Source organism: Scyliorhinus canicula, chromosome 2, assembly GCF_902713615.1.
Source record: "Scyliorhinus canicula chromosome 2, sScyCan1.1, whole genome shotgun sequence".
Classification (NCBI taxonomy): Eukaryota; Metazoa; Chordata; class Chondrichthyes; order Carcharhiniformes; family Scyliorhinidae; genus Scyliorhinus; species Scyliorhinus canicula.
In genome coordinates, this window is record NC_052147.1 from 95831735 (window position 1) to 95847726 (window position 15992).

Here is a 15992-nt window from a genome sequence, read left to right on the forward strand (position 1 = left end):
TAGACAGATTTTTGGACGTTGAGGGTATCAATGGATATGGGAGAAGGCAGGACAGTGAAATTGAAGCCAAAGATTCAATCATAATTGTACTGAATGGGGGAGCAGGCTCAGCAAGCCGTCCAGTCCATTCCTGCTCCTATTTCTTATGTTCTAACAGTGATATCTCCGGTCTGGGTAGTCTTTACACACACAAAAAAATTGATTGATGAGACTTCCGGTTGCAGCTATGCGGAGCTAAGCCGCACGTTCGGCAGCTCCCGCTACTTAAGGACTTTTGGGCCTATTTGAGGGCCCCAAACGGCGCTGTCTCGACAAATCCCGGTGGGGGAAGGTGTCTGGAGGAGCATTCCCTGCAATTTATGGTGCTCACCCGGAGTGGGGCAAGGGAAAAGGCTGCAGCAGCTCCCCAAGAAAAGCGGGGGAAGAAGGACAAAATGGCGGCCGGCGGAACACCCGAGGACTGGTGGAAGTGGGGGCAGGAGCAGCAAGCTTCTCTTCTGCGCTGTTTTGCGGAGCTGAAGGCTGAGTTGCTGGACTCCCTGAATGCGACCACCAACAGGCTGCTTGAGACCCAGGCGGCCCAGGAGATGTCCATCGGGAGCTGCAGCAGCAGGCCGCTGAGCGGGAGGAGGAGGCCGTGGTCCTCGTGGGGAAAGTGAAGTTGCACGAGGCACTTCACAAAAAGTGGCAAGACTGCTTGGAGGAGCTGGACGTTCGCACGAGGCGAAAGAATTTGAGGATCCTGGGCCTGGCGGAGGGGCTGGAGGGGTCGGATCTCCCGTGGTACGTGACCACGATGTTGAGCTCGTTGATGGGAGCGGGGTCCTTCCATCTACCCCTGGAGCTTGAGGGAGCCCACAGAGTGCTGGCCAGGAGGCCCAAGACAAATGAACCCCAGCGGGTGGTGCTGGTGCGGTTCCATCGATTCAGCGACCGGGAGTGTGTGCTGCGTTGGGCCAAGAAAGAGAGGAGCAGCAAGTGGGAGAACTCGGTAGTGCGAATCTACCAGGACTGGATTGCGGAGGTGGCTAAGCGGCGGGCTGGGTTCAACTGGACGAAGGCGGTGCTGCATGCCAAGCAGGTCAGATTTTGAATGCTGCAGCCTGCGCACCTGTGGGTGACATACAAGGACCGGCACCACTACTTCGAGTCTCCGGAGGAGGCGTGGGCCTTTGTACAGGCGGAGAAGCTGGACTCGAACTAGGGTCTGAGGACACACTATGGCCGTTGCTGTTTTCGCTGTTGCTGTTTTGCAATTTTGACATGTGTTTTTTATGCTGGTTTTTTTTTTGCTCTGTTTCCGGGTGGGTCTGTCTGTTGCGTATGGTTGTGGGTTATGCGGGAATGTTGGGGGTTTGTGTTTTTTATGTTCCCTTCTGTACGGGGCTGGGGGTCGGGGTGAAACTGGATTTTGGGGAGCTGCGTCAGAAGGGTGGGGTGTGGCAGTATGAAAGCACGGGCTTTCCTCTGGTTTCCCGCGTGGCGGGGGGGTGGAGCTGGCGGTGGGGGCGTGGCCTCTACTGGTTTTCTTTCCCGCGCTGAAGCGGTGCCAAGGAGGTGTGGCAAGAGGAGGATGACCCCATGCCGGGAGGGGATGGGTTTTGGCGGGAGCTGCCGGGGTCAGCAGAAGTCAGCTGACTCATGGAAGTACCATGGAGGGTGCGTCGCGGCTAGGAGGGGTCCTAGCCTGCTGGGGGGTGGGGTGGGGTGGGGTGGGGTGGGGGGGGGGGGGGTACCGGGTTGCTGCTGGAATGGCCAGGAAGGAGCTGGTGTGGGCCGGGGGGAGAGGAGAGGCGTTATCGCCATGGGGAACGGGTCGGGCGGGGCCGCGCTGGCCTGGGGCGAGCAGTCGATAAGCTATGGCTAGCCGGCGGGGGAGGGGGGCGGGTTGCCCTCTGATCCGGCTGATCACCTGGAACGTGAGGGGGCTGAACGGGCCGGTTAAGAGAACTAGGGTATTTTCTGATCTGAAGGGGCTGAAGGCGGACGTGGCTATGCTCCAGGAGACCCACTTGAAGGTGGCGGACCAGGTTCGTCTGAGGAAGGGGTGGGTGGGGCAGGTTTTTCACTCAGGATTGGACGCGAAGAACCGGGGGGTGGCGATTCTGGTGGGGAAGAGGGTGGCGTTCGAGGCGGCTGAGGTGGTGTCGGACAAGGAGGGCAGATATATTATGGTGAAGGGTAGGCTGCAGGGAGAGAAGGTGGTGCTGGTTAATGTGTATGCCTCGAATTGGGATGATGCTGGCTTCATGAGGCGCTTGTTGGGCCGCATTCCGGACCTGGAGGCAGGGGGCCTGATCATGGGGGGAGACTTTAACACAGTGCTGGATCCCCCACTGGACCGGTCCAGTTCAAGGACGGGTGGGAGACCGGCGGCGGCCAAAGTGCTGAGGGGGTTTATGGACCAGATGGGAGGGGTGGATCCCTGGAGGTTTGGGAGGCCGAGGGTGCGGGAGTATTCCTTTTTCTCACATGTACATAGGGTTTATTCCCGAATAGATTTTTTCGTCCTGAGCAGGGGATTGATCCCGAAGGTGCAGGATGCCGAGTATTCAGCCATAGCAATTTCAGACCATACTCCGCACTGGGTTGATCTGGAGATGGGGGAGGCGCAGGACCAGCGCCCGCTATGGCGCCTGGATGTGGGGATGCTGGCTGATGAGGAGGTGTGTAGGAGGGTCCGGGGAAGTATTGAGGGGTATCTTGATACCAACGACACGGGGGAGGTCCGGGTGGGGATGGTCTGGGAGGCTCTGAAAGCAGTGACGGGGGGAGCTGATCTCCATCCGGGCCCATAGGGAAAGGAGGGAGAGGAAGGAGAGGGAGAGACTGGTGGGGGAGCTCCTGGATGTGGATAGGAGGTACGCGGAGGCACCGGAGGAGGGGTTGCTGGGGGAACGGCGTAGTTTGCAGGCCAAGTTCGACTTGTTGACCACGAGAAAGGCGGAGACACAGTGGAGGAGGGCGCAGGGCGCGGTATATGAGTATGGGGAGAAGGCGAGCAGGATGTTGGCGCATCAGCTCCGTAGGTGAGATGCGGCTAGGTCCGCCCCCCCGCGTGTCCGCCCCCCTCTCGGGTCCGCCCCCCCGCCCCGCCCTCGGGTCCGCCCCCCCTTCGGGTCCGCCCCCCGCGTCCGCCCCCCCCTCGGGTCCGCCCCCCCCCTCGGGTCCGCCCCCCCGCGCCCTCGGGTCCGCCCCCCCTTCGGGTCCGCCCCCCCCTTCGGGTCCGCCCCCCCGCCCCTCCTCGGCCTCGCCCCCCCCCGCCCCTCCTCGGCCTCGCCCCCCCGCCCCTCCTCGGCCTCGCCCCCCCGCCCCGCCTCGGCCCCACCTCGCCCCCCCCCCTCGCCCCCCCCCCTCGGCCCCCCCCCCTCGGCCCCCCGCCCTCGGCCCCTCCCCCTCAGGCCCCCCCCCCTCGGCCCCCCCCCCTCGGCCCCCCCCCCTCGGCCCCCCCCCCCGGCCCCGCCCCCCCCGCCCCCGCCCCCCCCAAGGGCGCTGAAGTTCAGCTTGCCCCGGGGCGCCAGCAACCCTAGAGCCGGCGCTGGTATGCGGATCTGGTGGGCCCCCTGTTGGTGCGAGCCTTCAATGAGGCATGGGAGGGAGGGGCTTTGCCCCCGACGATGTCGCGGGCGCTGATCTCTCTGATCCTGAAGCGGGAAAAGGACCCCTTGCAGTGTGGATCATACAGGCCTATCTCGCTCCTCAATGTTGATGCTAAGTTGCTGGCGAAGATCCTGGCCACCATGATAGAGGACTGTGTGCCAGGGGTGATACACGAGGATCAGACAGGATTTGTCAAGGGACGGCAGCTCAACACGAACGTGCGGAAATTGCTAAATGTTATTATGATGCCGGCGGTGGAGGGGGAGGCGGAGATAGTGGTGGCGCTGGACGCAGAGAAAGCGTTTGATAGAGTTGAGTGGGGGTACCTGTGGGAGGTGCTGGAGCGGTTCGGATTCGGGGAGGGGTTCATCAAATGGGTGAGGTTGCTCTACGCGGCTCCGATGGCGAGTGTAGTTACCAATGGAAGGAGATTGGAGTACTTTAGGCTCTACCGTGGGACCAGGCAGGGGTGCCCCATGTCTCCCTTGCTCTTTGCATTGGCGATTGAACCTCTGGCTATGGCGTTGAGGGAGTCAGGGAGGTGGAGGGGTCTGGTGTGGGGTGGGGAGCAACATCGGGTATCGCTGTATGCGGATGACCTGCTGTTGTATGTGGCGGACCCAGAAGGGGGAATGCCGGGGGTGATGGAGCTGTTAGCGGAGTTTGGGGGCTTCTCGGGCTATAAGTTAAATTTAGGCAAGAGTGAGGTATTTGTAGTGCACCCGGGTGATCAGGAGGAGGGAATTGGGAGGCTCCCGTTTAAGAGGGCAGTGAAGAGTTTCAGATACCTGGGGGTGCAGGTGGCTAGGAGTTGGGGGACTCTCCATAAGCTTAATTTTACCAGGCTGGTGGAGCAGATGGAGGAGGAATTTAAAAGGTGGGACATTGTGCCACTATCGTTGGCGGGTAGAGTGCAGTCCGTCAAAATGACAGTTCTCCCGAGGTTCTTGTTCCTCTTTCAGTGTTTGCCCATCTTTATCCCTAGGGCCTTTTTTAGAAGGGTGACTAGCAGCATCATGAGCTTTGTTTGGGCGCATGGGACCCCGAGGGTGAAGAGGGTCTTCTTGGAGCGGGGTAGAGATGGGGGGGGGGGCTGGCATTACCCAATCTCTCGGGGTATTATTGGGCGGCCAATGTGTCGATGGTGCGCAAGTGGGTGATGGAGGGGGAGGGGGCAGCATGGAAACGGATGGAGAGGGCGTCCTGTGGAGATACAAGCCTGGGGCCCCTGGTAACGGCGCCGTGGCCACTCCCTCCTACGAGGTATACCACGAGTCCGGTGGTGGCGGCTACCCTCAAGATTTGGGGGCAGTGGAGACGACATAGGGGAGAAGTGGGGGGCTCGATGGAGGCTCCGCTAAGGGGGAACCATCGGTTCGTCCCGGGGAACATTGATGGGGGATTCCAGGGTTGGCACAGAGCGGGCATCAGACAGCTGAGGGACCTGTTCATTGATGGGAGGTTTGCGAGCCTGGGGGAGTTGGAGGAGAAATTTGGGCTCCCCCCGGGGAACATGTTCAGGTATCTGCAGGTAAAGGCGTTTGCTAGGCGGCAGGTGGAGGAATTCCCTTCGCTTCCCGTGAGGGGGGTGAGCGACAGGGTGCTTTCGAGGGTCTGGGTCGGAGAGGGGAAGATATCTGATATCTACAAGGTAATGCAGGAGGTGGAGGAGGCGTCAGTAGAGGAGCTGAAAGCTAAGTGGGAGGGGGAACTGGGGGAACAGATCGAAGACGGGACATGGGCTGATGCCCTGGAGAGGGTTAACTCTTCCTCCTCATGTGCGCGGCTTAGCCTCATCCAATTCAAGGTGCTGCACCGGGCCCACATGTCCGGGTCTAGGATGAGTAGGTTCTTTGGGGGCGAAGACAGGTGTGTCAGGTGTTCGGGGAGTCCAGCGAACCATGCCCATATGTTCTGGGCATGCCCGGCACTGGAGGAGTTCTGGAAAGGGGTGGTGAGGACGGTGTCAAGGGTGGTAGGATCCAGGGTCAAGCCAGGCTGGGGACTCGCGATTTTTGGGGTTGGGGTGGAGCCGGGAGTGCAGGAGGTGAAAGAGGCCGGTGTGCTGGCCTTTGCGTCCCTAGTAGCCCGGCGGAGGATCTTGCTACAATGGAAGGATGCGAGACCCTCAAGCGTGGAGACCTGGATCAATGACATGGCGGGTTTTATTAAGCTAGAGAAGGTCAAATCCGCCCTGAGAGGATCGGTACAAGGGTTCTTTAGGCGGTGACAACCTTTCCTCGACTGTCTGGCTCAACGATAGGGTACTGGGACAGCAGCAGCAGCAACCCGGGGGGGAAGGGGGTGTGTTGCTACTCGTGTCTTAATAAAGCTCGTAGTCTCAAGTGTGGAGAAGATGCTTTATTGTGAGTTCGTTCAGTTTCCAGAGCTCGACCTAGAACGACCTTCCAGTGCTAACTACCAGCTTTGCTTGCTGTGTGTGTCCTGCTTACCAGCCCGCCTGCTGTGAAGTGTGTGTTGTGTATCTGTGTTGCTCCAAGTTCTGCCCTCAGTGAAATGTGTCCTCACTTCCTGTCCCCGTCTATTTATATGGCTCTCCCGTGCCCCCTCTAGTGTTTGCTCAGTTGTATTGCATCTAGTTAACTTGTGATCACCACATCCCCCTTTTTCTCTTAACATATTTTCTGTACATCGTTAAAGAAAATTGTACATCCTGTCCCGGTGTATTTATAGCTCTCCCTCTGGTGTTTGCTCAGTTGTTTTGTATGTAGTAAACTTGTGATCACCACATCCCCCTTTTTCTCTTTGCATATTTGCTGTACATCGTTAAAGAAAATTGTAGAAAACAGTTACTTATGATATGCGTATCTATACAGGTGATGGTGCTATTGCATATTGTACAAAGCCAATGTAGTTATATGTCCAATCTGAATAAAAACATTTATGAGTCCAAACTTGATGAATTTGTTCAGAGCTTTTTTTCTTTTTTTTTTGTTGTTGATGACATGGTGATATTGATATTGCAAGTCCGCTGTGAATGTTGTTGGTGTTCCTTGTTATTTTAAGTACCCAATGCATCATCCCGAGGTGTTTGCATGGTCACCTCACTGATGTTGACTGGCATGGCCTTTTTTCTGTGCTTGTGGTGTTGATTTATTGTCTCATCCGCCTTGGATGCTGGTGTGCTTGCTCGTTCTGGAGCAGACGTGAGTTTGTGCGATTCGTTGTCATCCCATGACATGTTTGTAGTCTTGTCATCGTTTTGCAGTGTGCTGTGGCATTGTCCTTCATGTGCCGAGTAGTACCATTGTGTACAAGACGTTGTTTCATTGCTGTTGTCTCTGTCGTTCCTGTTTTTGTTGTTTTCGTTGCCGTACTTGTTGCTGTTTTTGTCGTTTCTGTCTTTGGTGTTGGCACTGTCGTTGTTCCTGACTTTGTTGTTTTCGTTGCCATTCGTGTTGCTGTTTTTGTCGTTTCTGTCTTTGGTGTTGTCGCTATCTTTGTTCCTGACTTTGTTGTTTGTCTTGTCGCGCTTCATGTTGCTTTTATTCTTGCTGTTGTCGTTCTCGTTTCTGCTGTGCTTCTTGCTATTGTTGTTGGTCTTGTCGCGCTTCATGTTGTTTTTGTTCTTGCTGTGTTTCTTTTGACTTTTGTTTTTTTTGTTATACTCTATGAGTGTCCCGAGTGGATAATTTGAGTCATTTAGCATTCCGTCTCGCGAGTGGTGCGAATGATCTGATGTTGCATCGGTGCAGGTGACATCAATCAGTTGTGGAGAATTGGATTCCGCATCTTTGCTCGTGGTGCTCCTCTTCCGGAGTCAAAGTCTTCTCGATTACATTTGACGCGGTGTCTGTGGACTCTTGCCGCTCCTCTTCTGGAGTCAATACCTCCATGATTACAATTGACGTGGTGTCTGTGGACTCTCGGCGCTCCTCTTCTGGAGTTAAAATCTTCATGATTTCTGTTGATGTTATCTCACTGGACTCCAGGTGCTCCTCTTCTGGAGTCAAAATCTACATGGTTTCTTTTTGTTTGGTGTCTCTGGACTCCAGGTGCTCCTCTTCTGGAGTCAGAATCTGCATGGCTTCTTTCGGCGTTGTCTCTCTGGACTCCAGGTGCTCCTCTTCTGGAGTCAAAATCTGCATGTTTTCTTTCGGCATCGTCTCTCTGGACTGTTGGGTGGCCCGACTCTGTGCTTCTGTACAGACAAGCTGAGAACTGTCAGTCTCACTGTGATCCTGTACGTCTAGTGCGAGCACCTTGTCACTGTTTTCGCTCTGTGCTTCGGTACAGGCAAGCTGAGAACTGTCAGTCTCACTGTGATCCTGTACGTTGAGTGTGATCACCTTGTCACTGTCTTCGCATGCAGTGGGCAGAGGTGCATTGTCTTCTTCTTGTTCATGTGAGCGTGTTGGACTTTCATAGTCTGCTTGTGGTTGCTCAGATACGGCAGGTTGACCTTCATGGTCTTGTGCATGCATGGTGTCAGTGGTGAGATGTACGTTGTCTTCTTCTTGTTCCTGTGAGCTTGGTAGACTGTCATAGTCTGCTTGCGGTTGCTCAGATACTGCGGGTTTACCTGCATGGTCTTGTTCATGCATGGTGTTCGCCAGGGAGTGTTTGCTTGCATCCCTTTTGGAGTCTTTCATTACTCGCACTGTGGAGCCTGTCATCGCTCGCTCTGTGGAGTCTTCCTGTGCTCTCTGTGTGGCGTCGTCTTCGTCTTGGGTATTGCTGTCATCCAGTGTATCGACGAGCTGCCATGGCCTCATGGTGTTGGATTCATCTACCATGAGTAGAGTCGTGTTGAGCTTTGCAACGGTGTCGCTGATGCTGTGATCAGCATGTCCAAATAACTCCTCCATGTCTGAGTAGTATTCTTTGATACCCATTTCATCTTCGTTGGCTTCTTCTACCACGAGTTGATTCGTGTTGAAGTTTGCGACCGTGTCGCTGATGCTGTGAGAAGCATATCCGACTGACTCAGCTGTGTCTGAGTAGTATTCTTCGAAAAACAAATCATCCTGGTTGGATTCTTCTACCACGAGTTGATTCGTGTTGAACTTTGTGACCGTGTCGCTGATGCTGTGAGAAGCATATCCGACTGACTCAGCTGTGTCTGAGTAGTATTCTTCGAAAAACAAATCATCTTTTGTTGTTTCGGAATTCTTTTTGTTCTCTTCACTTTGGGTGGTGCAGACTGCTTTTTTCAGGGTGTTGTGCAAGTTGTTTTTAACTGTTGGTGTAAGTTCAGGCGTTTTTCTGTGTTCTGAGGCAAGAAAATTTGTGTTTACCACTTTAAGTGTCTTATTTTCAATGTTCGGGCATTTCCCTTTTAAGTGGGCGTGGTCGGGATGCTCAGACGTCATGACGTCACGCGCAGGAATGCATTGCGCATGCGCAAATCGGCCTTCCTCCTTCACTGTGCGGTTTTGTTTCCATTGCGCATGCGCGGCGTGCGCATGCGCATTACGATCCGCGACCAAAACTTCTTTTGACTGCGCATGCGCGGCCTGCGCATGCGCATCACGATCGGCACCGCGATCTTTTTTAAACTGCGCATGCGCGGCTTCCGGTTCCGGCGCATGCGCAGACGCCATTTGTAGTTCTTTGCTTACCGGAGACTGCAAAATGTGCTCCGACGCCATTTTTTGCCGTTTTTCGCGGATTTCAGCGATTTTACTGTCCCACCAGGACTGCAAAATTCGTAAGTTATCTTCTCTTCCCGATTTGGACAGGGTTTCAGCGTTTTGGCTTTGTGAGAAATTCTTTTTATTTCTTCTTTTTGATCTGTACTTTTCATTCGCGATTTCTTGCTCTTTTCGTGATTTTTAAAGTTTTGCATCACTCAGTCTCTGTGCAGTTTGGACTCTGAGTATGTCTTGCTGTTCAAATTTCTCACAGTACTCTTCAAATTTGTTTAGTACCGTTTGTAAGCTGTTTCTGTCTTCACCTTTTGAGTATTTAAATCCATTATAAACTTTCCAAGCTTCATTTCCTTCGATGAGAATTGCTATTTTAATTTCGTCTGAGGCTGCTGCTGCATCATATGCTATGATAGCGAAATCGAACATTTGTTTAAACCTTTCCCAGACACTTCTTACTTTTCCAGTCGTGTCCAGGTGAAGTGGGTATCCAAGGCACATCCTCTCATCAGCAATGTCTTCCCAAGTCGAATGTCCAGTAGGAGATTTCCATGCCATTCTTGGTTGAGATTTCCATGCCATTTTTTTTGTTTTCTGTATCTGCAGCTGAGTTGTCCTGTCATAAGCGTCTGAAATCACTCCTGGGTACCATGTGTTGCTACTCGTGTCTTAATAAAGCTCGTAGTCTCAAGTGTGGAGAAGATGCTTTATTGTGAGTTCGTTCAGTTTCCAGAGCTCGACCTAGAACGACCTTCCAGTGCTAACTACCAGCTTTGCTTGCTGTGTGTGTCCTGCTTACCAGCCCGCCTGCTGTGAAGTGTGTGTTGTGTATCTGTGTTGCTCCAAGTTCTGCCCTCAGTGAAGTGTGTCCTCACTTCCTGTCCCCGTCTATTTATATGGCTCTCCCGTGCCCCCTCTAGTGTTTGCTCAGTTGTATTGCATCTAGTTAACTTGTGATCACCACAAGGGGGAATGGGGGGGGGGGGGACGATGACTATTTTAATTTATTTTTAAGTTCTCTTGTTGTTCACTGGGTTTGGGGGGGGGGTGGGGGGGATGTGATACATGCGTTGATACAGTCTTGGGGGTGTTACAGTTATTATGGAGTTATTTTGTTGCATTTCATTGTTTGTTGTTATATTTTCTGTAAAAAATTCCAATAAAAATTATTTTAAAAAAAATAAAAAATTGATTGATGGGACTTACATCTGCCAAACGCTCCAGTTCTTTCTGCCAATTTTCCTCTTGCTCTTTCTTCTCTGCCACCCTCTGAGCTTCTTGGCTCATTTCAAATTTGCTCCTCAACTCTCGGACTGGTTTCACTGCGTACCTCTTCACAACTTGTTTCTCTTCGTCTTTTTTACTCTTTCAAAAAAATTTTAAAAGTATGTTCAAACAAAAGTGCCAATTATAACATGCTGCCTGTAAAATATATTTAATGATTTTGTCAGTGATTCTGCTCCTGTTTCATGTTGGCTTTTGGTTCATGGATGGCAGCACGGTAGCATTGTGGATAGCACAATCGCTTCACAGCTCCAGGGTCCCAGGTTCGATTCCGGCTTGGGTCACTGTCTGTGCGGAGTCTGCACATCCTCTCCGTGTGTGCGTGGGTTTTCTCCGGGTGCTCCGGTTTCCTCCCACAGTCCAAAGATGTGCAGGTTAGGTGGATTGGACATGATAAATTGCCCTTAGTGTCCAAAATTGCCCTTAGTGTTGGTTGGGGTATCTGGGTTATGGGGATAGGGTGGAGGTGTTAACTTTGGGTAGGGTGCTCTTTCCAGGAGCCGGTGCAGACTCGATGGGCCGAATGGCCTCCTTCTGCACTGTAAATTCTATGATCTATGTACATAGTGCCCCTGTCTCGCATTCAACTGACGTATACAACATGAGGCATCACCGGTGAATCCAGCCCTGTTCTTGAATTACGGTCCTGGAGCAGATCCCAACAGTGGCGAGAATACTGGACAGAAACGCCAATATTAGATTTTAATTTTGTAAGATTATGAGGTAAGGATACCTCGCTCCAGGTGTGATTTCACAGAGAAATAAGGATATGGTATATTATAACAAACTTTATTACTAACACAGTATTAAAATATCTTTAATATCACACCAGCAAAGAGCTTACCAGAGCACCTTGAACAATGCTAATTAATACACCGAATACAGTAACCCCTAACAGCAGCTCTTAATCCACTGTTAAATATCTTTTAGCACTCAGGAATACCTGCTTTACCAAGATGTTTGGATACTCTACTTTGAGACAGAGTTCCTTCGACAATGCTTTAAAGAAAAGACCTGAATCCTGTCAGAACCATGCAGAAACTGGCTGTATTCCTTCAGCAGCTGCTCCAGCTTGTTTCTGCTCACACACACTTCTGAACTGCTTGGAATGAAACTCAGAATCTAGCCACAGACATATCTTTGAGCTGAACTGAGAAGCTTGATTTCTGCTCAATTCTTCATCGAACTCTCAACTGACCTGCTTTTCTGCAAAATGCCTAATACCTTAGCTCCACTTAGTAACCACAACATCTTACCAAGCTGAAATCTAATTAACTCCACAGGGAACCCCCCCCCCCCCACTTAATCCAAACAAAACTGCATTGGCCCAAGCTTTTCACAACACCTTGATCGTATCCCTGGCTCCCAAAACCTTTTCAGCCAAGATTCTTTCAAAACATGAATGCAGCAGTCACACACACTCTATAACGCAGGCTGTTAACGCTGACTGCACAGAATACCTAGAACACAATATATCTGAAATTCTTACATTCCCATCTCACTTGCCTGTGTCCACACATGCGATATTTCCAGCAAAGATTTTCAGATAGCGAACAAGTCTCTGCTTATTTTGGACCCTCTGAAGCATGCCAACCTTCCCTGCAACTGATGTTAGCATACAGCAAGGAAGTCCAGCATTTCCCACGTCTATACGGCTGAGTATCATGCTAGTGAGTGCATTTAGCCACCCAAATAATAGGACTTCTATTATTTACTCATTCACAGAATCTAACTGTTGCTGACAATGTTGGCCGAGCTGGAGACCCTGCTGGATGCCATGGAAGATAGGTGGGCCGCCCTGTTCCCTGTGGGGGTGGGGGGGGGGGGGGGGGTTGCAGGGACTATCTGCCCTCCGGGTGGGTTTCAGGCTTCTGGAAAGGGTGGTCCCATCTATAGGGGAGATGCAGTTGCAGAGCCAGGAACATGAGGGGGTGTTGGAAACTATCAGGTGCAGTTGGAGGAGTCGTACCACCTGCAGGAGCATGTGTGCCACCCAGGCCAACACCACATGGGTGGCATCTGAAGTGAAAATGAAATGAAATGAAAATCGCTTATTGTCACAGGTAGGCTTCAAATGAAGTTACTGTGAAAAGCCCCTAGTTGCCACATTCCGGCGCCTGTTCGGGGAGGCTGTTACGGGAATCGAACCGTGCTGCTGGCCTGCTTTCAAAGCCAGCGATTTAGCCCTGTGCTAAACAGCGATGGAGGCCTCGGGTGTGAAGCTTGCGGCCATGGGTCAGGATGTCTAAGGCCTGGGCACTCTGTGCTTCCAGTGGCCCAGGACAGAGCTGCCCTATAACAGGCAGCCATGTACCAGGGCCACCTGGACATTGCCCCAGTGCTCCAGAGCTTGGCCCAGTCACAGCAGGCCATGGCTGAGGGCGTCAGCAGCAGTTACTGGGCGCTGGGCACAGACCCAGAGGGAAGTAATGCAGTCACTGGCTGATGTGGCCAGAGCCAGAAGCTGGTAGCATAATCACAGCATGATGTGGCGCAGGTGGCGGGAAACCTCCGGGAATAGCTCTGCTCGCACCCCAGTCATATGTTGTAGACCAGGGCAATCGGGCACCCTGAGGGAGGAGTAGATGATGGGGCCCATGCCAGAGGAGAGGTGCCCAATACCAGAGCGCCTCGGACTCTCTTCCACCCCCCCTCCTCCCACCCCACCTGTCCCTGGCGGATCAGGTGGGAGTGAGTGGACAGGGCGGCACCATGCTATCTGGGACACTCGAGCAGCACCCAGGCTCATCCAGGGGCGATGCAATGGAAAAGCGGTCTAGTCGATGAATCTTGAGGTAATTAAAGTGTCCCATGCACATCAGCCCAGACACACATGTTGTGAAGCCTCCCGTGCCTGGCCTAGCCCCATGTCCTGCCCACCCTTGCCCTCGACCGCATCCCCCTCATCGGATGAGGCCTGGCATTCATCTTCCCTCTCTAGTACTTTGCTCCTCTGCTGTGCAATGTTGTGGAGGACCAGCAGGCCCCAGCAATGTGGGAGACACCCTGAGCGCTATACTGGATGGCTCCTCCGGAGCAGTCCAAGCACCTGAACTGCATTTTCAGGATACCGAAGCATCGCTCGATCATGCCCCTGGTCGCTGCGTGGGTATCATTGTAGCAGATCTCGGCGTCGGTCTGTGACTCCGGATGGGAGCGATCAGCCATGACCGCAGCGAATAACCTGTGTCGCCCAGGTGCCAACCGCCCAATCACTGTGTGTGTGTGTGTGTGTGTGTGGGGGTAGACTGGCCTATCATGGGCCGGTGCTTGTGGGGTGCAATCTGTCGATCATCCCCTGGACCCGGGGCATCTCGGTGATGACAGCGAACCCCGCTTCCCAAGTTCAGTCCATATTAAATTTGATGTATTGTGCCGACTGGACATATAGGGCCTCCATGATGCCACAGATGCGCCTGTGCCGAGGACTGAGATTTCGGTCAGCACCCCACGAGGTGCCTGGAAGGACCCCGTGGCATAAATGGTCAGGGTGACCGTCACCTTGATGGCGACTGGGATCAGGTGTCCTCCTCAATACCCCAGCGGTGCCAGGTGCGCCATCATCTGGCAGATAAGTCACACTGTCCCCATAGTCAGCCAGAGTCTTTTACGGCATGCCCAGTCGAGCAGGTCCACGAATGACAGGTGCTGCCGGTACACGAGGCCTAATGCGGCACCTCCTTCCCACCTTCTCCTCGGCTTGTTGGGCAGCCAGTTTTCCATCCTTACTGGCTGCCTCCTATTCTTCTGGGGCAGGCTCCGTTGTTGCAGCGTCCTCCTCGAGCAGCTTCATCTCGTGCATCTTCAGTGCATCCCCCTGGGCTCCGGTGACTAGGATGAAGGCATGTTAGCATGATGCATACCCCTGTGCTCAGCTAGGTCCATGGGGCAACATGGTAGCCCCAGCCTGCACTGCAGACCTAGCCCCTGCATGTCCCCCTCCCTCCCCCATCTCCATCCCGACCATTCCCCCAGCAACAACCCTGGCCCTGTTGTTGCCCGTCTGTGGTCGTGAATTCCACAGACTCGCCACTCTCTGGGTGACGAAATTTCTCCTCACCTCAGTTCTAAAAGGTTTACCTCTTATCCTCAAACTATGAACCCTAGTTTTGGACTCCCACACCATTGGGAACAGTTTCCTTCGAAATTTACCTTGTCTAATCCTGTTAGAATTTTATAAGTTTCTATGAGATTCCCTCACACTCTTCTAAACTCCAATGAATATAATCCTAACGGGCTTAGTCTCTCCTCATATGGCACCCTGCCATCCCAGGAGTTAGCCTGGTAAACCTTTGCTGCATTCATTCAATGAAGAAAATCCTTCCTCAGATAAGGACAACAAAACTGCACACAATACTCCAGGTGTGGCCTCACCAATGCCCAATACAATTGCAGTAAAAAATCCCTATTCCTATACTCAAATCCTCTCACTATAAAACCATTTGTCTTATAGAATATAGAACAGTACAGCACAGAACAGGCCCTTCGGCCCTCGATGTTGTGCCGAGCAATGATCACCCTACTCAAACCCACGTATCCACCTTATACCCGTAACCCAACAACCCCCCCCCCCCCCCCCCCCCCCTAACCTTACTTTTTTTTTTAGGACACTACGGGCAATTTAGCATGGCCAATCCACCTAACCCCGCACATCTTTGGACTGTGGGAGGAAACCGGAGCACCCGGAGGAAACCCACGCACACACGGGGAGGACGCGCAGACTCCGCACAGACAGTGACCCAGCCGGGAATCGAACCTGGGACCCTGGAGCTGTGAAGCATTTATGCTAACCACCATGCTACCGTGCTGCCCCTACTGCCTCTTCTTTACTGCCTGCTTGGTCTGGTGCTTACCTTCAGTGATTGATGCAAGAGGACACCAAGATTTCGCTGAGTATCCACCTCTCTCAATTTACACCCATTCAAATAATAATCTGCATTCCTATTTTTGCTGCTGATGTAAGTAACCTCACGTGTATCCACATTATACTGCATCTGCAATGCATGTGCCCACTCACTCAGCCTGTCCAAATCCCACTGAACCATCTCTGCATCCTCCTCACAGCTCACCCGCCCACCAACTTTGCATCATCTGCAAATTTGGAGATAATACATTTAATTCCATCATCCACATCATTAATATATAATGTGAACAGTTGGGGGCCTAGCACATATCCCTGCGGTATCCCACTGCTCATTGCCTGTCAATCCCAAAAAGATCCATTGATTCCAACATTTTGCTTCCTGTTTAATAACCAGGTTTCTATCCATCTCAAAACACTGCCTGTAATCCCATGCACATTAATTTTACATATTAATATGGTTGGGAATTTTACATATTAATCTGTGTTATGGGCCAGGGTTTAGAGAACCCCAAAGTGTAGCATGGAGTTCACCTGACCCACAACTTTTAATAGACTGTGATTTACGGAGCATACGGCCCACTCTACAGGTGTAATACTGCAGAAATGGAAAGTATTTTTTAAAGCAAAACAATGTT

At 52.6% G+C, this 15992-nt stretch overlaps 1 protein-coding gene across 3 annotated transcripts in view; it reads right to left on the reverse strand.

The window, feature by feature from the left end:
* The window catches only part of ccdc135 (coiled-coil domain containing 135), a 202732-nt gene that overhangs the window by 100014 nt on the left and 86726 nt on the right, over positions 1–15992 (reverse strand). For all 3 annotated transcript variants that reach the window (XM_038783594.1, XM_038783604.1, XM_038783613.1), the window contains one exon: positions 10416–10574. In XM_038783594.1, coding sequence (XP_038639522.1) covers positions 10416–10574 — 159 coding nt within the window. The remainder of the gene's footprint in view (positions 1–10415; positions 10575–15992) is intronic.